The sequence below is a fragment of the Carcharhinus amblyrhynchos genome, chromosome 12, assembly GCF_965287045.1.
Source record: "Carcharhinus amblyrhynchos chromosome 12, sCarAmb.v2.hapA, whole genome shotgun sequence".
Classification (NCBI taxonomy): Eukaryota; Metazoa; Chordata; class Chondrichthyes; order Carcharhiniformes; family Carcharhinidae; genus Carcharhinus; species Carcharhinus amblyrhynchos.
In genome coordinates, this window is record NC_137335.1 from 20,519,044 (window position 1) to 20,533,094 (window position 14,051).

Consider the following 14,051-nt stretch of genomic DNA (forward strand, 5'->3'; position numbering starts at 1 on the left):
AAATCTGTGCGTGTATTTTATTCATGGTGGTGATGGATAAGAATGCATCATTAAAAGAATGAAAGATACCTGCAGTCTGTAATGCAGGTTAACTGTATATACGCCTCTCCCTCCACTATTTTGCTAAAATTGACCTACGTTCTCCTCCTTCCGTTTTGCCAGGGTCTACTTAGCATATTACCTATTTCTGATCACTATCAGCCAATAGCAGATTGCTTTTCACAAGAAAATGCCCCTTAAAATGACTGATAATAGTCAAAGCATCTTGGTCATTTTGGATGTTCAGGATGGTGACTTGTTATTCATTGATAATCTTTTAAAAGTTCAGAATGGCAGGGCTCATTGTTTAATTTTTCCTGTCCCAGTAAAGGCACTACAATTTTTTTTCCAAAAATATACTTTATTCATAAAAATCTCAAACTATTGCAAATCTACATGGCTTTAAATTGCAAACAGTGCAGAATCATAACATTTTTACAGTTTTATACAAATTACAGTCATTACATTTCAATACGTAAAGCTATATGCATGCCTCAATAAATTATTGTGTGCCATTATTGCTCAGATTGGCACACAGTTGCACGGGTTGAAGGTATTCTGCAGTTCCCGGGCCCTCGGTCTGCCTTATAGTGTGGCCTTCCCCCATTGTGCCTTTGCGGCGGCTGCCCCAAGATTCAGCGCGCCCCTCAGCACGTAGCCCTGGACCTTGGAATGTGCCAGTCTGCAACACTCAGTCGAGGACAGTTCTTTCAGCTGGAAGATCAGCAAGTTTCGGGCGGACCAAAGTGCGTCCTTTACCGAGTTGATGACCTTCCAGCAGCAGTTGATATTTGTCTCGGTGTGCGTAGCCGGAAACAGCCCGTAGAGCACAGAGTCCTGTGTCACCGAGCTGCTCGGGATGAACCTCGACAAATACCACTGCATCTCACTCCAGACCTTCTTTGCAAAGGCACATTCCACGAGGAGGTGTGCTACGAATGTTATCTCCAAACATGGGAATCCTAGTAAATCTGGAAGTCACGGTATGTTTTGTTTGCAGCGTGACTGTCTTCAACTAACATTTCAGAGCAGACTTTCAAATGTCTGAAATAGTTGGGGAGGCTTTTTGTAAAAGAAAGTTTCACCATTTGTTTTGGCTGAAGTCTTGTGCAGATAATTTGACCCGTTGATTCCTAGACCGACTTTGCTGATTCAGTCTCATCTCCTAGATCTTGCAAACATAATGAAAATTTACATGAAAGAATCGCTTCTTCAACCCACTTTAAACAAATTTTGTGGTGGCAAGGCACGCTCTTATAAAATGTATAACTTCTATATCTCTGATCTAAGTGAAACTTAATTTACCACTAGTTCAGTTTGCTGTTCCTTTCAGGCGGTGAAAAAGAGAAAATCAAGCAATTTGCAGAGGTTGAACATTAATTGGTTTTCAATCAGGAAACGTTAGCCCCAGTTTTAACCTGCATTGCCTGTTGGAGATTGGGTAGATTTGACTTGGATTCCATGTTTGATTTTATGCTGATTTTACTCCAGTGAAGTTAAAAATTAGGCATGGTGTAAATCAGGCGCCAGATTTGATCGTTTTACATTCTAGCTTAAAATTTGTGTGCATTTTTAAAACAAAATTTTGCATAGATGTATCTTTGTATTACTAAAACATTCTAGACAGGCAATTCATTTAATTGTTTATAAATCTGTGAGGATAAACGTTTCATTTTAACAACGTGCTGTACTTGAGTTGGATTCAGTTTGTCTCTTTAAATGTTGATGCTCTTGTTGAGTTGTATATTATTTTGTTGTTTATCGTGCGTCTGACACCTATTATTTCAGTGGTGAATTGAATTAAGATGGCATTTTCCATTCGTTTGTTTTTGACATGTACTAAATTTTATCTGTAGGTGAATTCACATCTTCTTTTATTATGCTTTTCCTGTTTTTTCTGTTCCCCCAACTCAGCTTAAATTTTTAGGGATCTTTTCTCCTGCTTCTCCTCTTGCACGCCGAGTCCCACGTTTTGCTGCTCGTCCTAAGGTACTTTGATATCCAGCAAAGCTTCCCATTAACCTCGGCTGTATATTTGCTTATTTGGATGATACTGCAGCTGGCCTACTGATGCAGATATACAGCTGTTTTAAAATAAAAGTCATCCTTCTAATCAACTCATTGAATAGTTTTTCTATATTTTACGATGGATTTCTAAATATAACCATGCTTTTAACTAGCTTTATTGCAGCATAAACCTTTATCACCTGCAAAAGCTTGGTACTGACAGCACTACTGCAAATATAAACTTTGTTTAGAAAAAGATGAAAAAATACATGCACCATCACATGTATTACAAACTTAGAATAATTCTAATCAGTAAAATCATCATAAGGATCAGCTATCACCCAGACTGACCCATGATATTCCATTGCATTTGGTTGAAATGTTATCAATATGGTAAATTTACAAAAACTGCTTTGCTTTTATTACTGTTAGAGTTGGATTTGTGTGTTATGAGATTGATGCACTGGTATGTTTTGTTGATTAGAATTATTTGCAGCAGGTATGTGCTTATCCAGATTTGACTTGGGAGGATAAAAACCTGACACAATGAGTCCATCTCAGGGCTAATATTTATTTTCATGGGTGGGGGAAAATGGGTTTGTTTCCCATATGAAACCACCTAGTTAGAAATATGTGATACTATAATTTAAAAAAAAAATAAGTTTACTTAAAATAATTAACAATGTGCAGCAAAGTATTAGGAGCCAGACAAATGCATAAAGTTTCTTAAATAACACTCTTACAGCCTTCAGCAAGATAAAGTAGAAAAGTTATTTTGAGATGACATAATAGCCATCTTTCATCACTGAAAAATGAAGAAAGCGTATTGGGGACTCTGGTTGCATTTGCTTGCTCAGTCAAAAAAAAATGCCCATCATGTAATTGATATTAACCATAATGACTTGAGGTTGCAGTAAATAAATTACTGCACTGGAAATATTGCCACTTGTAATATTTGATTTTAGAGTTGATCTTAAGTGAGACCTTATGTAAGTTTCTGGATGAAACAAAAATCCAAAATATTTAATATTTTAGTATTTGTAAGATTATTGTCCATTCCAAATTGCCTATGAACTTTTGTTCATCTATCCCAACCACTTTCACATGGATAGCTTTTTATTTAGGAATACAACATTTATTTTTGATCATGAGCGAGATTAGCTGAAAGTTGATGCACTTGATATTGGACATAGTAGTGGGATTCTCTGGTTCTTCTACCACTGTCCTTTTTTTTTCCCTGTCCAGTATAATGTTCCTGACCACTGCAATGCTGCAGCAGATGTTATAGCTTTGCTACAACTATAACTTGCTGAAATTGAAATATCTGAGCAAACAGTGAAGTGCAGCCTCAACATATACACCTGCAAATCATCAATTGGCATATTACCAGACTGTGCATGTATCCTCAAAGAACAATTAACAAAGCCACAGATTTCATTAATATGGACATAAAACAAATTTTGGTCAAAACTCTTGTTTTATCACCATAACTGCACCACATATCCACCTTGAGTGGGGAGCGTAAACAGAGAGCTTCAATTATGGAAAGTTTTTAAATTGACCTACTGGCAGAAGATGGAGACTTCTGAAATTGTGCATTAATTACTAAGTATTCAGATTGTCTTTTATCTATCTAAATTGGAGAAATATTTTAAAAATCAAAACCCATGGCTATTGTGACTAGTTGTAAATACTTGATACACCTAAAACCTCTTCTGGAAAGGAATTATTAACTATTTCATTCAATTTATATTCCATTAAAATGGTTTACCCACATGAGGGCATTTCTAATACCCAGGAGGAAAATGGTTATGTAACATAAATTGAAATTAGATGTGATTCAAATCTAGATCAGGGAAACTGCACTGCCTAAGCTTCTAATTGTGATGAAATTAATTCTTGGCCATTCACAAAAGATTAAACATTAAATATTATAGCATTGCTACAACTGTAACTTGCTGAAATTGAAATGTCTGAGCAAGTAGTTAAGTGCAGCCTCAACATGTACATGGATTGAGCATAAAAACCTCTGTAACCTTTAATGATTGCGGTAACATGACATATTAATATCAGCAAGGCATGCAAGATTATTGTAAATTTAAAGCATTTGGGCCAAAACACTTGAAATTAATTTATAAATTCTCTAATTTACTAAAAGGAATAAAATTAAGCTGTTTCAGGTCCATTAATTCAGAGTTCTGTGAAAGCCAAAAATTATAAGTTTTGTTTTTTGTTCCAGCAATGCCATATGCAAGAGATGAATTCTCAAGTGTTTTACCAAAACTCATTGTTTATAGATTTAAACAAATTGCTGCACTACATAGCAACAATTGCTATTTCTGGAGCCGCTTTCTCCTCAAACGACGAGTCAGCTGGGAATGAATTGTATGCTTAACAAAGTAATTTGGCGACTGGTATCAAGAGAGCTTGACATGCATTTGTTTATAAATTTGTGAATGTCAAAGAGGGCAAGTTCAAACATTTGTGAATTGAAGTAATTCATAATTGGATCCTTTGTAAAAGTTGTTGAATTTGTATACACATATTTATACACATAAATTTATCGCTCATTAACAAGAACAGAAACATTTTCTTTTACATGCTCCTTGTTGGTAATTCAGAGCTGATGCTTATTTTTGTACCTTAGCATTTGTTTGCATTGCTGGTAAATAGTTACTATTTCCTCGGAGTCTTGGGTGTCTGTTCTTTTTCTCCCAAAGTACAGTTTAGGGCGTATAACCTCTGTGCATACCAAAGTTAAATTTTCTGTATCAGTATGTGGTTTGTATTTTTAAGCGTTTCTCTCTTAATATGGAAGCATTGGATTGATGTGGATCAAAGTGTGTAGGCAAATCCAGATATAAACTGATTAAAAATCATGCAGTTTGTTCAGCAGGTTTGATGGTAAAATGATTTTAAAAAAATGACGGATTTTACAATATGACTTCTGAACATGTGCTGGCAATATTTTATGCTGGTAACATTTTCTGCTTGCGTTTTGAGAGACAAGTCCTATGCCTCAGTGCTATCCTGTTGTTTTTACTTTTTGTGCCCTTTAAGAACCTTGTTAATACTGTTGGCTACAAATTCTTTCCAATAAATTATTGTTGGCTGTGATTGGCATGCTAGTGTACATGGTGTATTCGCTAACACATTTTGATCCTGTTCAAATTCTAATTTAACAAAACTGAATATTGAAACAGGCTAATTTCCAGTTTTGAGTCCTTGCCTGCAAATAACTATTATCTTTACAGTTGAACTGTAATCAAGGGGGTGATACAGCAGCACTCTGTAAATACTATCCTACTGTTAGCATTGGTGCCTTTTCTCTATTCCTCCTTTTCATGCTAATTATCCTCTTGTTCCAAGGATGATTCCTCATTGGTGTTCTGTGGTTCTGTTGCACCAATCATCCTCTAACACCTCACTGAAGTTCCCAGTGTACCAAATGATAAGACAGCCAAGCCCATCTTGTCATTACCCATTTGTACTTTTTCAGCAGATTGTCCAGCATTTGTCACTGGATGGCAATCAAAGGTGGGGTGATGGCGGGGTTTGAGGGTGGGCAATTAATGATCTTTTTCTTCCTCTCTAACCATGGGATGTTGAAACTAATTGTAGGATCTTTCCATCACTATGGCCATGGGTAGCACAGTGGTTAGCACTGCTGCCTCACAGTGCCAAAGACCCAGGTTCGATTCCAACTTGGGTCACTATCCATGCAGAATCTGCACATTCTCCCTGTGTCTGTGGGGGTCTCCTCCAGGTGCTCTGGTTTCCTCCCACAGTCTGAAAGACGTGCTGGTTAGGGACATTGGCCATGCTAAATTCTCCCTCAGTGTACCCAAACAGGCGCCGGAATGTGGCGACTAGGGGATTTATAAAGTAACTTCATTGCAGTGTTAATGTAAGCCTACTTGTGACAATAATAAATAAATTTAAGCTTAAAGCTTAAAAATCTGGTAACCCTGCAGTAAACCTGCACATATTAACTATCAAGCCTTGAACTTATCTGGTTCTCTCTGCCTTAACCAATTGAGAACTATGGGAGAACCTGGACCCTGATCTCTTAAATATTTTAATATCAAATTTTTTTAATGGATAGGGTCCCCAGATACTTTTGTCTAATTATTTGCATTTTTATACTGACTTTTTTAATGGGAAATGAGTTTGGAATTTCTTGTAACTTGGTGAAAATCACACTGAAAATTGGGTGTATCAGCCTTTTTTCAGTGTTTCAACTGATTGTCAAGAGTTTTAATGTATTGCTGAATATTTTCATATTTCAACAATTCCCATGAAATCACAAAATTAAATAATGGCTTCCAGTGATCAACTATTGTGTGATTTTTAAAAAGTAAGGATTGTATTTCCACACCTTTTCTCATTAAAGGCACTAAGTGTTAATGGTAAAAGGGGAACTGTTTCTGGGAAATTGCTAGTTTCCCCACCTCCCTTTTCCTTTAAGAGGTACCCTCAAGTGGTTAGTTTATATCATAATGGAAGCGTTTAAAGAAAATGGTAAGTAAGCAGTATATCAACTGTTATGTAGATGTGCAGCAAATTTAATAGTAGACGTACAGTATGTTAAAAACAACATGACCCTGTGATTGGAACGTACATTCCTTGCATGCCTGTTTTCTGCAATAACATAACTGCATGTGTTTTTCAGGGAAACAGACTTCGCTAAAAGGTTTCACTGTGATAACTTGACATTAATCATGTTTTGAGTATGCCTTCTATGCAATAAATAAAAAGATTTTTTAATGCAGTCAATTTATAATAATATAACTTTAATTGTTTTCTTTTTCATTTCAGCCTCCAATATCTGTTCCCCATCGAATTCAATCCACCAGCAGGAATGTGAGAGAAGAAAGAACACGCTCAGAGATTAACTGTAAGTTCCAAATTTCCCATCAGAGCTGTGTAACTATAAGTGGGAATGGTACAGTACCTCGACACTTGTAGGGAAAAGATTGCAGATTGGCTTTCTAGATTTTTTTTAATAATTTAAAAATTCAGAGCTCTTTTTGCTTGCCTCTCTTTCTGTTTCTAAGCCAGCCCTAGGGTTATTAAAAGTTGTTCTGCACGTTTTGCTGCATTATTTATCCAAAATTGTTGTTATAATCCAAGTCAGAAACTCCAAGGTACTTTGTGAAGTCTGCCTGGATCATAAGTTTTGCTAATTGAATTTGGTTAGTGTAAGCATGAGATGTTTCACTTCAGGTATGATTCAAATGACCCATGAGGGAATTTTTATCAAACCAGGTTTATTTCAGAATTGAGTTAACATACAGCAATAACTTTAACCAATTACAAACAAGAAAAAAAGCCATGATATTGTATAAACCTTAACAACTATATGAAATACTTCAACCAAACAAACCACCTTCAAACACACTTCTGCCACAGGTTTTGCACAGAAAATACAAATGCTCACATGATGCTGGAACTTAGTCCTGTGGTTGGAGAATTGAAACTCTGACTTTCCCAGCCTTGTAACTTCCAGCAGATCTTGAGATAGAGATAATGCCACTGCTGGCTTCTGGCTTTTAGCCATCAGAATTCTCATTCTAGACAGGCAAGAAGACCTCCTTCCAGCTCGCCAACAGAATCTATAATACCAGGAAGAGAGAGAAAACCTGTCTGCAACTTGAAAACCAAGACAGCTTCTGACTCTGAACCAAAATTGAAAGTGAATCCTTGGATTCTTCTGTGCAGCAACCACCTGACTTTGACTTGTCAATCAAACTTCCCCTACAATTCAAAATGTCACAAAATCCCATACACCGCTTGAAGCCCACAGTAAAAGTAAACAGAATCTTTCTTAAATGATTCATACAGCAATAAAAGGCAGCCAATGCTGCAATGAAAAAAAACCTGCTTATAATCAGCAGAGAACGTGATATTAAGAAAACATTTCTTAAAGGCACACTAGCATCACACTGTAAATTTGTGCCTTCTGTTACTAATACTGTCAGCCAATGGGAGCAGCTTTTCTTTGTCCACTTTATCTAAGCCCTGTCATCATCATACACACCTTTGTGAAATCTCCCTTCCATCTCCTTTGCTTGGCCGACCACGTAAAAGGATGAATAAGGTTGGACCTAATGTATAGCAACAGCAATGAGGTAGCACTCGACTCCTGTGAAATGAATTTTTTAAAAAGGTGCACTAAACTAAGGTCAGTAATAATATGTTTCATGTACATATTCAGAAGCTTGTGTATCTCATCCCTTCTTCCTGCCTTTGCAAGCTCAGTATCTCCCCACACTGTAAGGCCTTTTAACGGAGGCAGACCGAGGGCCCAGGAACTGCAGAATACCCTCGACCTGCGTAACTGTGTGCCAATCTGAGCACTAACGGCACACAGTAATCTATTGAGGCATGTATATAGTTTTTAAGTATTGAAATGTAATCATTGTAATTAGTACAAATATGTAAATATTGAGACATGGACATAGTTTTTTAAGTACTGAAATGTAGTCACTGTAGTTTGGACAGATCTGCAAAAATGTTTTGATTCCGCATTGTTTTGCTACTCGAAGCCCTGTACATTGTAATAGATTACTTGAGATTTTTATGAATAAAGTATATTTTTGGGAAAAAAAATCTCCTTCCCAAGTAGCACATTCCCTCAATTAGTGTGAGTAACACAATGGGGCATCCATTTCCTTTAACTTCCCATGAACAACACAGCTTCAGATACCACACACTGTCTAATGCAAATTTCTGTGTCACACTTCAACAAAAAAGAATTGAAAGGAACAAGGACAGTCTTTTGTGTGATAGGGCAGATTTCTCCTGGAAAACAAAGTACTGGCTGCATGCAAATTTCTATTCTCTTCCTACAAACATAATCATGCATAATATTTAACCCCTGAGTGAACTCAACCAGTAATCACTTAACAGTCATTAATAACTTTGCCTAAGCAGCAAAATAATAATTGTGCATTGGACAACCTAAGCAGCAATAATTCAATTTCTGGTAAACAATGCCAACTGAGTAGGAAAATGTATTACAGTGCAAGACACTATAAGGTAAGCAATTGTGCTACTAAGGTTAGGAAATGCGAAACAATGACTGAACTGTATGTACAAACTCAAGAAACTCCAATCAACAGAACTCTCTACTGCCACCTAATGCACACTCCAATGACTGCTGATGTGCTGTTCTGTTAAGCATCTTGCAACATGCTTCCTACCACTTACTGTGAGCAATATCATGGTACATTCTCTCTATATTTTGTTTGAGGGAACTTTTAATTTGTGTCTACTGGGAATCTTAATCTCCTACATTTATAATGTAATGGGAAAAAGCAAAGACTCATTTAATTAAACTCTGCACACACATTTTTAAAGCTCTTTAGATGTAACAGAAATACTATCCTCATGACTAAGAAAACTTAAGACATTGAAAGATTCCATTAGCTAACCACAGGATTTTGCAGCAATTTAATTGCTATAATAATTAGGAATATTATATAAGAACAGCTCTCTCAAATTTTGGTAGCCAAAAGTAAGTTTTACTGGAGCAAAAGCAAAATACTGCAGATGCTGGAAATATGAAATAAAAACAGAAATGTAATGTGCTTGTTGCCTGCCTTCTAACAATTTTTCTACTTCATTTAATTATGACAAAATTTATTCGACTCCTTTGGTTCAAGTCTCATTCCGGGGCCTGACAAATCAAGGTTGACAACATTCTAATTCATTATTGGTGCTGCACTGGTCAGACAAGACTTTAAAACAATGCCCCATCTGTCTGCTTGAGCAGGTGTAAAAGATCCCATTGCAATTTCACTCAAAATTGGGCATCTTTGAAGTGTTGTGTCTTTTGAGTTGTTTCAGGATGTGACTAATAGAATGGAAGAGGCTGAACCAGTAGTTGTGAACAAAGAAAATTACAGCACAGGAATAGGCCCTTTGGCCCTCCAAGCCTGCACTGACCTTGCTGCCTGACTTAACTAAAACCCCCTACCTTTCCAGGGACCATATCCCTCCATTCCCATCCTATTCATGTATTTGTCAAGATGTTCCTTATTGTATCTGCTTCCGCTACCTCCCCCAGCAGCAAGTTCCAGGCACTCATCACTCTCTGTGTAAAACGAAAGAAAACCTGCCTCGTACATCTCCTTTAAACCTGGCCCCTCGCATCTTAAACCTATCCCCCTAGTAATTGACTCTTCCACCCTGGGAAAAAGATTCTGACTACCCACTGTGTCCATGATTATGGATGGCAACAAAGTTCTTAATCTAAAGTTGAGGTGTTGTTCGTCGAGTTTGTGTTAAGCTTCACTGGAACACTGTACAAGACCATGACAGAAAAAACAAGGGAGAGCAAGGTGGAGAATTAAATAGCAGGCAATACTTTTGGACTATTGATTGCTGTTCCACAAAGTGACCGCCTACCCAACCTCTGTTTGCTCTCCCTGACTGCATTCTGAGCAGCAAATGTATTATAAAAGGAGTGCATGTAAATTGTTGTTTCACCTGGGAGGAGTGTTCATGGTTAGAATAGAGCCATAGAGGCTTACAGCGTGGAAACAGGCCCTTCGGCCCAACTTGTCCATGTTGCCCAATTTTTACCACTAAGCTTGTCCTAATTGCTCACATTTGGTCCATATCCCTCTATATCCATCTTACCCATGTAACTGTCTAAATGCTTTTAAAAAGACAAAATTGTACCTGCCTCTGGCAACTCATTCCAGGTACTCCCCATCCTCTGAGTGAAAATATTGCCCCTCTGGACTCTTTTGTATTTTTCCCCTCTCACCTTAAACCTATACTGTCTAGTTTTAGATCTTTGGGAAAATCCTGGAAAACCTTTACCCCTCAACGCTGTGGAAGCACAGCAACGTAAGGATTGCAGCGCTTCAAGAAAGCCCATCACTGCCTTTTCAAGAAAAACAAAAAATGGACAATAACTGCAAATCAATAAATACCAGAGAACAAAATGTTTAAAACTGGAAGCCGAAGAAAGTAGATAAAGGGATCTGGGATTTTGCTTCAGTGTACAGATGCCAGCAATTTTTTTCCTGTAGTTATAAATCATATATGACAAGCCATATTCCTCTATATCATCCATAAATCCTTCTCCCCACCCTTCAAAAAAATCATGACTCAGGAGGCTCAAATGAGTCACTGCCACGTGTACAGCTAAGCATTTATAGCAGAACTTCACAACTTTGCCGTGTTAACTGAATTTACCTAGCACTATGATTTCCCCTGAATCTCTGGGATAACAAGGTAACTAGATAAATAAATTAGGCAAAGATCACATTCCTGATTTTTATCCAATGACTTCGATTAAATTAACTCAGGTTGCAGGTGCCAAATCAATATTGCGCTTGGCTTTCATAGTTAAATAGCCTGCCAACACAGACTCGGACGTCAGCAATAACCACTTGGGCCAAGTACCGAAAGGTGAAAACACCCTGTGAAACTATATTTCCATAAATCTACACTCTTTGGGAGACTGCCGTACAAACAATTCAAGAATGGTACAGTTACACCATGAAAAATACACATTATTCTACAAAACACAAATCGATTCTGACAAATTTTTTCACTATCTTTTGTTTCTTCTGATTGCACAATTTATCAAAAAGAGATTAATGACTAAAATATAGGAAAAATAGGTGGGCATTCAACCCTTCGAGTCTTTTAATAATTCAAGGAGGTTATGGTTGATCAGTACCTTAATTCCATCTATCTACCACGGTCCCATAATCCTTCACACACCATAAAAATCTATCCAACCCAGCATCTAAATTTTCAATTGATCTTGTTTCAATCTAAGAGTCAGAGTCCAAATATCCACTACCCTTTGTGAAGAACTACTTTCTAATCCCACAGAGGAAACACTTTTGCTCAATTTACCCTATCAAATCATCCTAAATCCAAACAGCTCAAGAGAATACAAGCCTAGTATATGCATCCTGTCGTCTTCATTTAACACTTCTGGCCCCAGCATCATTCTGATGACCTTGTGTCACATACCCTCCAAAGGCAATGCATCCTTCCTGAGGAGCAGTGCCCACAACTCATTGAGGTACTCCAAATGGATTTAACCAGTATTCTGTACGTAAGAAATAGGAGCAGGAGTAGGCCATCTAGCCCCTCAAGCCTGCCCCGCCATTCAATGAGATCATGGCTGATCTGAAGTGGATCAGTTCCACTTACCCGCCTGCTCCCCATAACCATTAATTCCCTTCAGCTGTAGGATAACTTCCATCCCTTTGCATTTCAGCTCTCCTGAGATAAAGGCCAACATTTTTCCACCTCTCTACTAGATTTTAGTTATTTCTGTACTTCACAATGGCACAGTGGTTAGCACTGCTGCCTCACAGTGCCAGGAATCTGCACGTTCTCCCTGTGTCTGCATGGGTTTCCTCCAGGTGCCTTGGCCTCCCCCCACAGCCCAAAAGATATGCTGGTTAGCTGTACTGGCCGTGCTAAATTCTCCCCCGGTGCACCCATACAGGCACTGGAGCATGGCATCTTGGATGGTAAGAGGTAACAGGGAGGTGTTTCATCTCATATTGGTATGGATAGGATCTATGGGAAGGAGGTTTTGGGGCAGTTGGAGTGGACCAGGATGTTGCAGAAGGAATGGCCTGTTTGGAATGCCTGAAGGGGAAAGGAATGGGAGATGTGTTTGGTGATGGTATTGTGTGGGAGGTGGTGGAAATAGTGGAGGATGAACTGTTGAATTCAAAAGCTGGTGAGGGGGGAATGTGAGGACAAGTAGAACCTTATCATGCTTCTGGGAGAAAAGAGGCTGAGAACAAAAATTCAGGAGGTGGGGCTGATGTGGGCAAAGGCTATGTCAACCGTGGTGGGGAAATTCCCGATCAAGGAGGAAGGAAAGCACATCTGAAGGCTACATCATAAGAACAGATGCAGTGGAGATGGAGGAATCAGGAGAATGGAATGGTTTGAGAAAATAGTGATATCATTCATTGAGAAAAACATCTTTTTGTTTATTGATCCAGCAACAAATGAGAAGAACTGCAGCTCTTAGAATGGGAAAAGTATTCAAATCTTAGGTGCATTTTGGGTCTCAGAGAAGTTGAGATTTGTTGTGTTGTTTCGGAACATTTAGCTGGAAAGAGGGGACCTCTGAAAGCAGTACTAACAGAAGTAGTTGATTTTCTTTCTTAGCCATCTGATTATGTAACTTATGAATTTTGATAGCTGGTGGATTTGTGGGGGAGCCATCAAAAATTAAACAGTCAGAGGCAAGAAATTGTTGGATCTGCAAGCAGCATTTGCAGTAAGTGTCTTTTAAGAGTTGGGGGAAACTGGATTCTTAAGCGCTGTGGAGATGTGGAGAAAATTGAATTTAGAATCATTACTATGAGGGTGGATAAGGCTGGGTGAAGAGCAAAAGAAACCTTGGATACCTAGAACTTAATGTCAGTTTTCAGTAAAGGGGACAATAATTGTTATAATTGATGTTATTATTTGTTGAGGAAAACCTGATTCTTAAATTTTTCTGAATCTCAATTGCTCTTGTCTTGGAGCATTTGCTGCTTTTGACCACCAACGGAGAGCTTGGCTCTGCCAATTTAGCCAGGTTAAGTTTCACATGAATGGATATTTCACTAGCAATTTAAGACTTAAAGCTTTAATTGTTCTTTGTAGGGCATGGCTGTATATTGCTGACAGAATCATGACTTAAGCTGTTAGGATGTGATATCCTGGAAGTTCTCACTTGCAGCTTATGTAAGATCTCTGATCCAGCCCACGGTGTGATTGCAGCCTTAATGGAAAATCAATGTGAAAATGGTGATAAACAACACCTATCTAAAATGTTTTAATACTAAGTATTGTTTTTCAGTTATTTACGCTTATTCTTTAAAAAGATGGTTCATTTTATGTTGCATCACCCCCAACCCCAGAGAACTTGATACTCAAGCAGTAGATTTGTCTTTTCTTATTTGATGTTCAACTAGTGTGGTCAAAAAAGCTGAACTTGAGAGTTTGGCCTTATGAATTTC

At 37.9% G+C, this 14,051-nt stretch overlaps 1 protein-coding gene across 12 annotated transcripts in view; it reads left to right on the top strand.

Annotated features, from left to right (window-relative positions):
- LOC145350833 (mitogen-activated protein kinase kinase kinase kinase 3) overlaps positions 1-14,051 on the top strand; it is a 309,442-nt gene that overhangs the window by 180,735 nt on the left and 114,656 nt on the right. For 8 of the 12 annotated variants that reach the window (XM_080200175.1, XM_080200176.1, XM_080200178.1 and 5 more), the window contains exons 13-14: positions 1,954-2,028; positions 6,865-6,943. In XM_080200175.1, coding sequence (XP_080056301.1) covers positions 1,954-2,028; positions 6,865-6,943 — 154 coding nt within the window. The remainder of the gene's footprint in view (positions 1-1,953; positions 2,029-6,864; positions 6,944-14,051) is intronic. The other 4 variants (XM_080200180.1, XM_080200181.1, XM_080200184.1 and 1 more) reach the window with 1 other exon arrangement.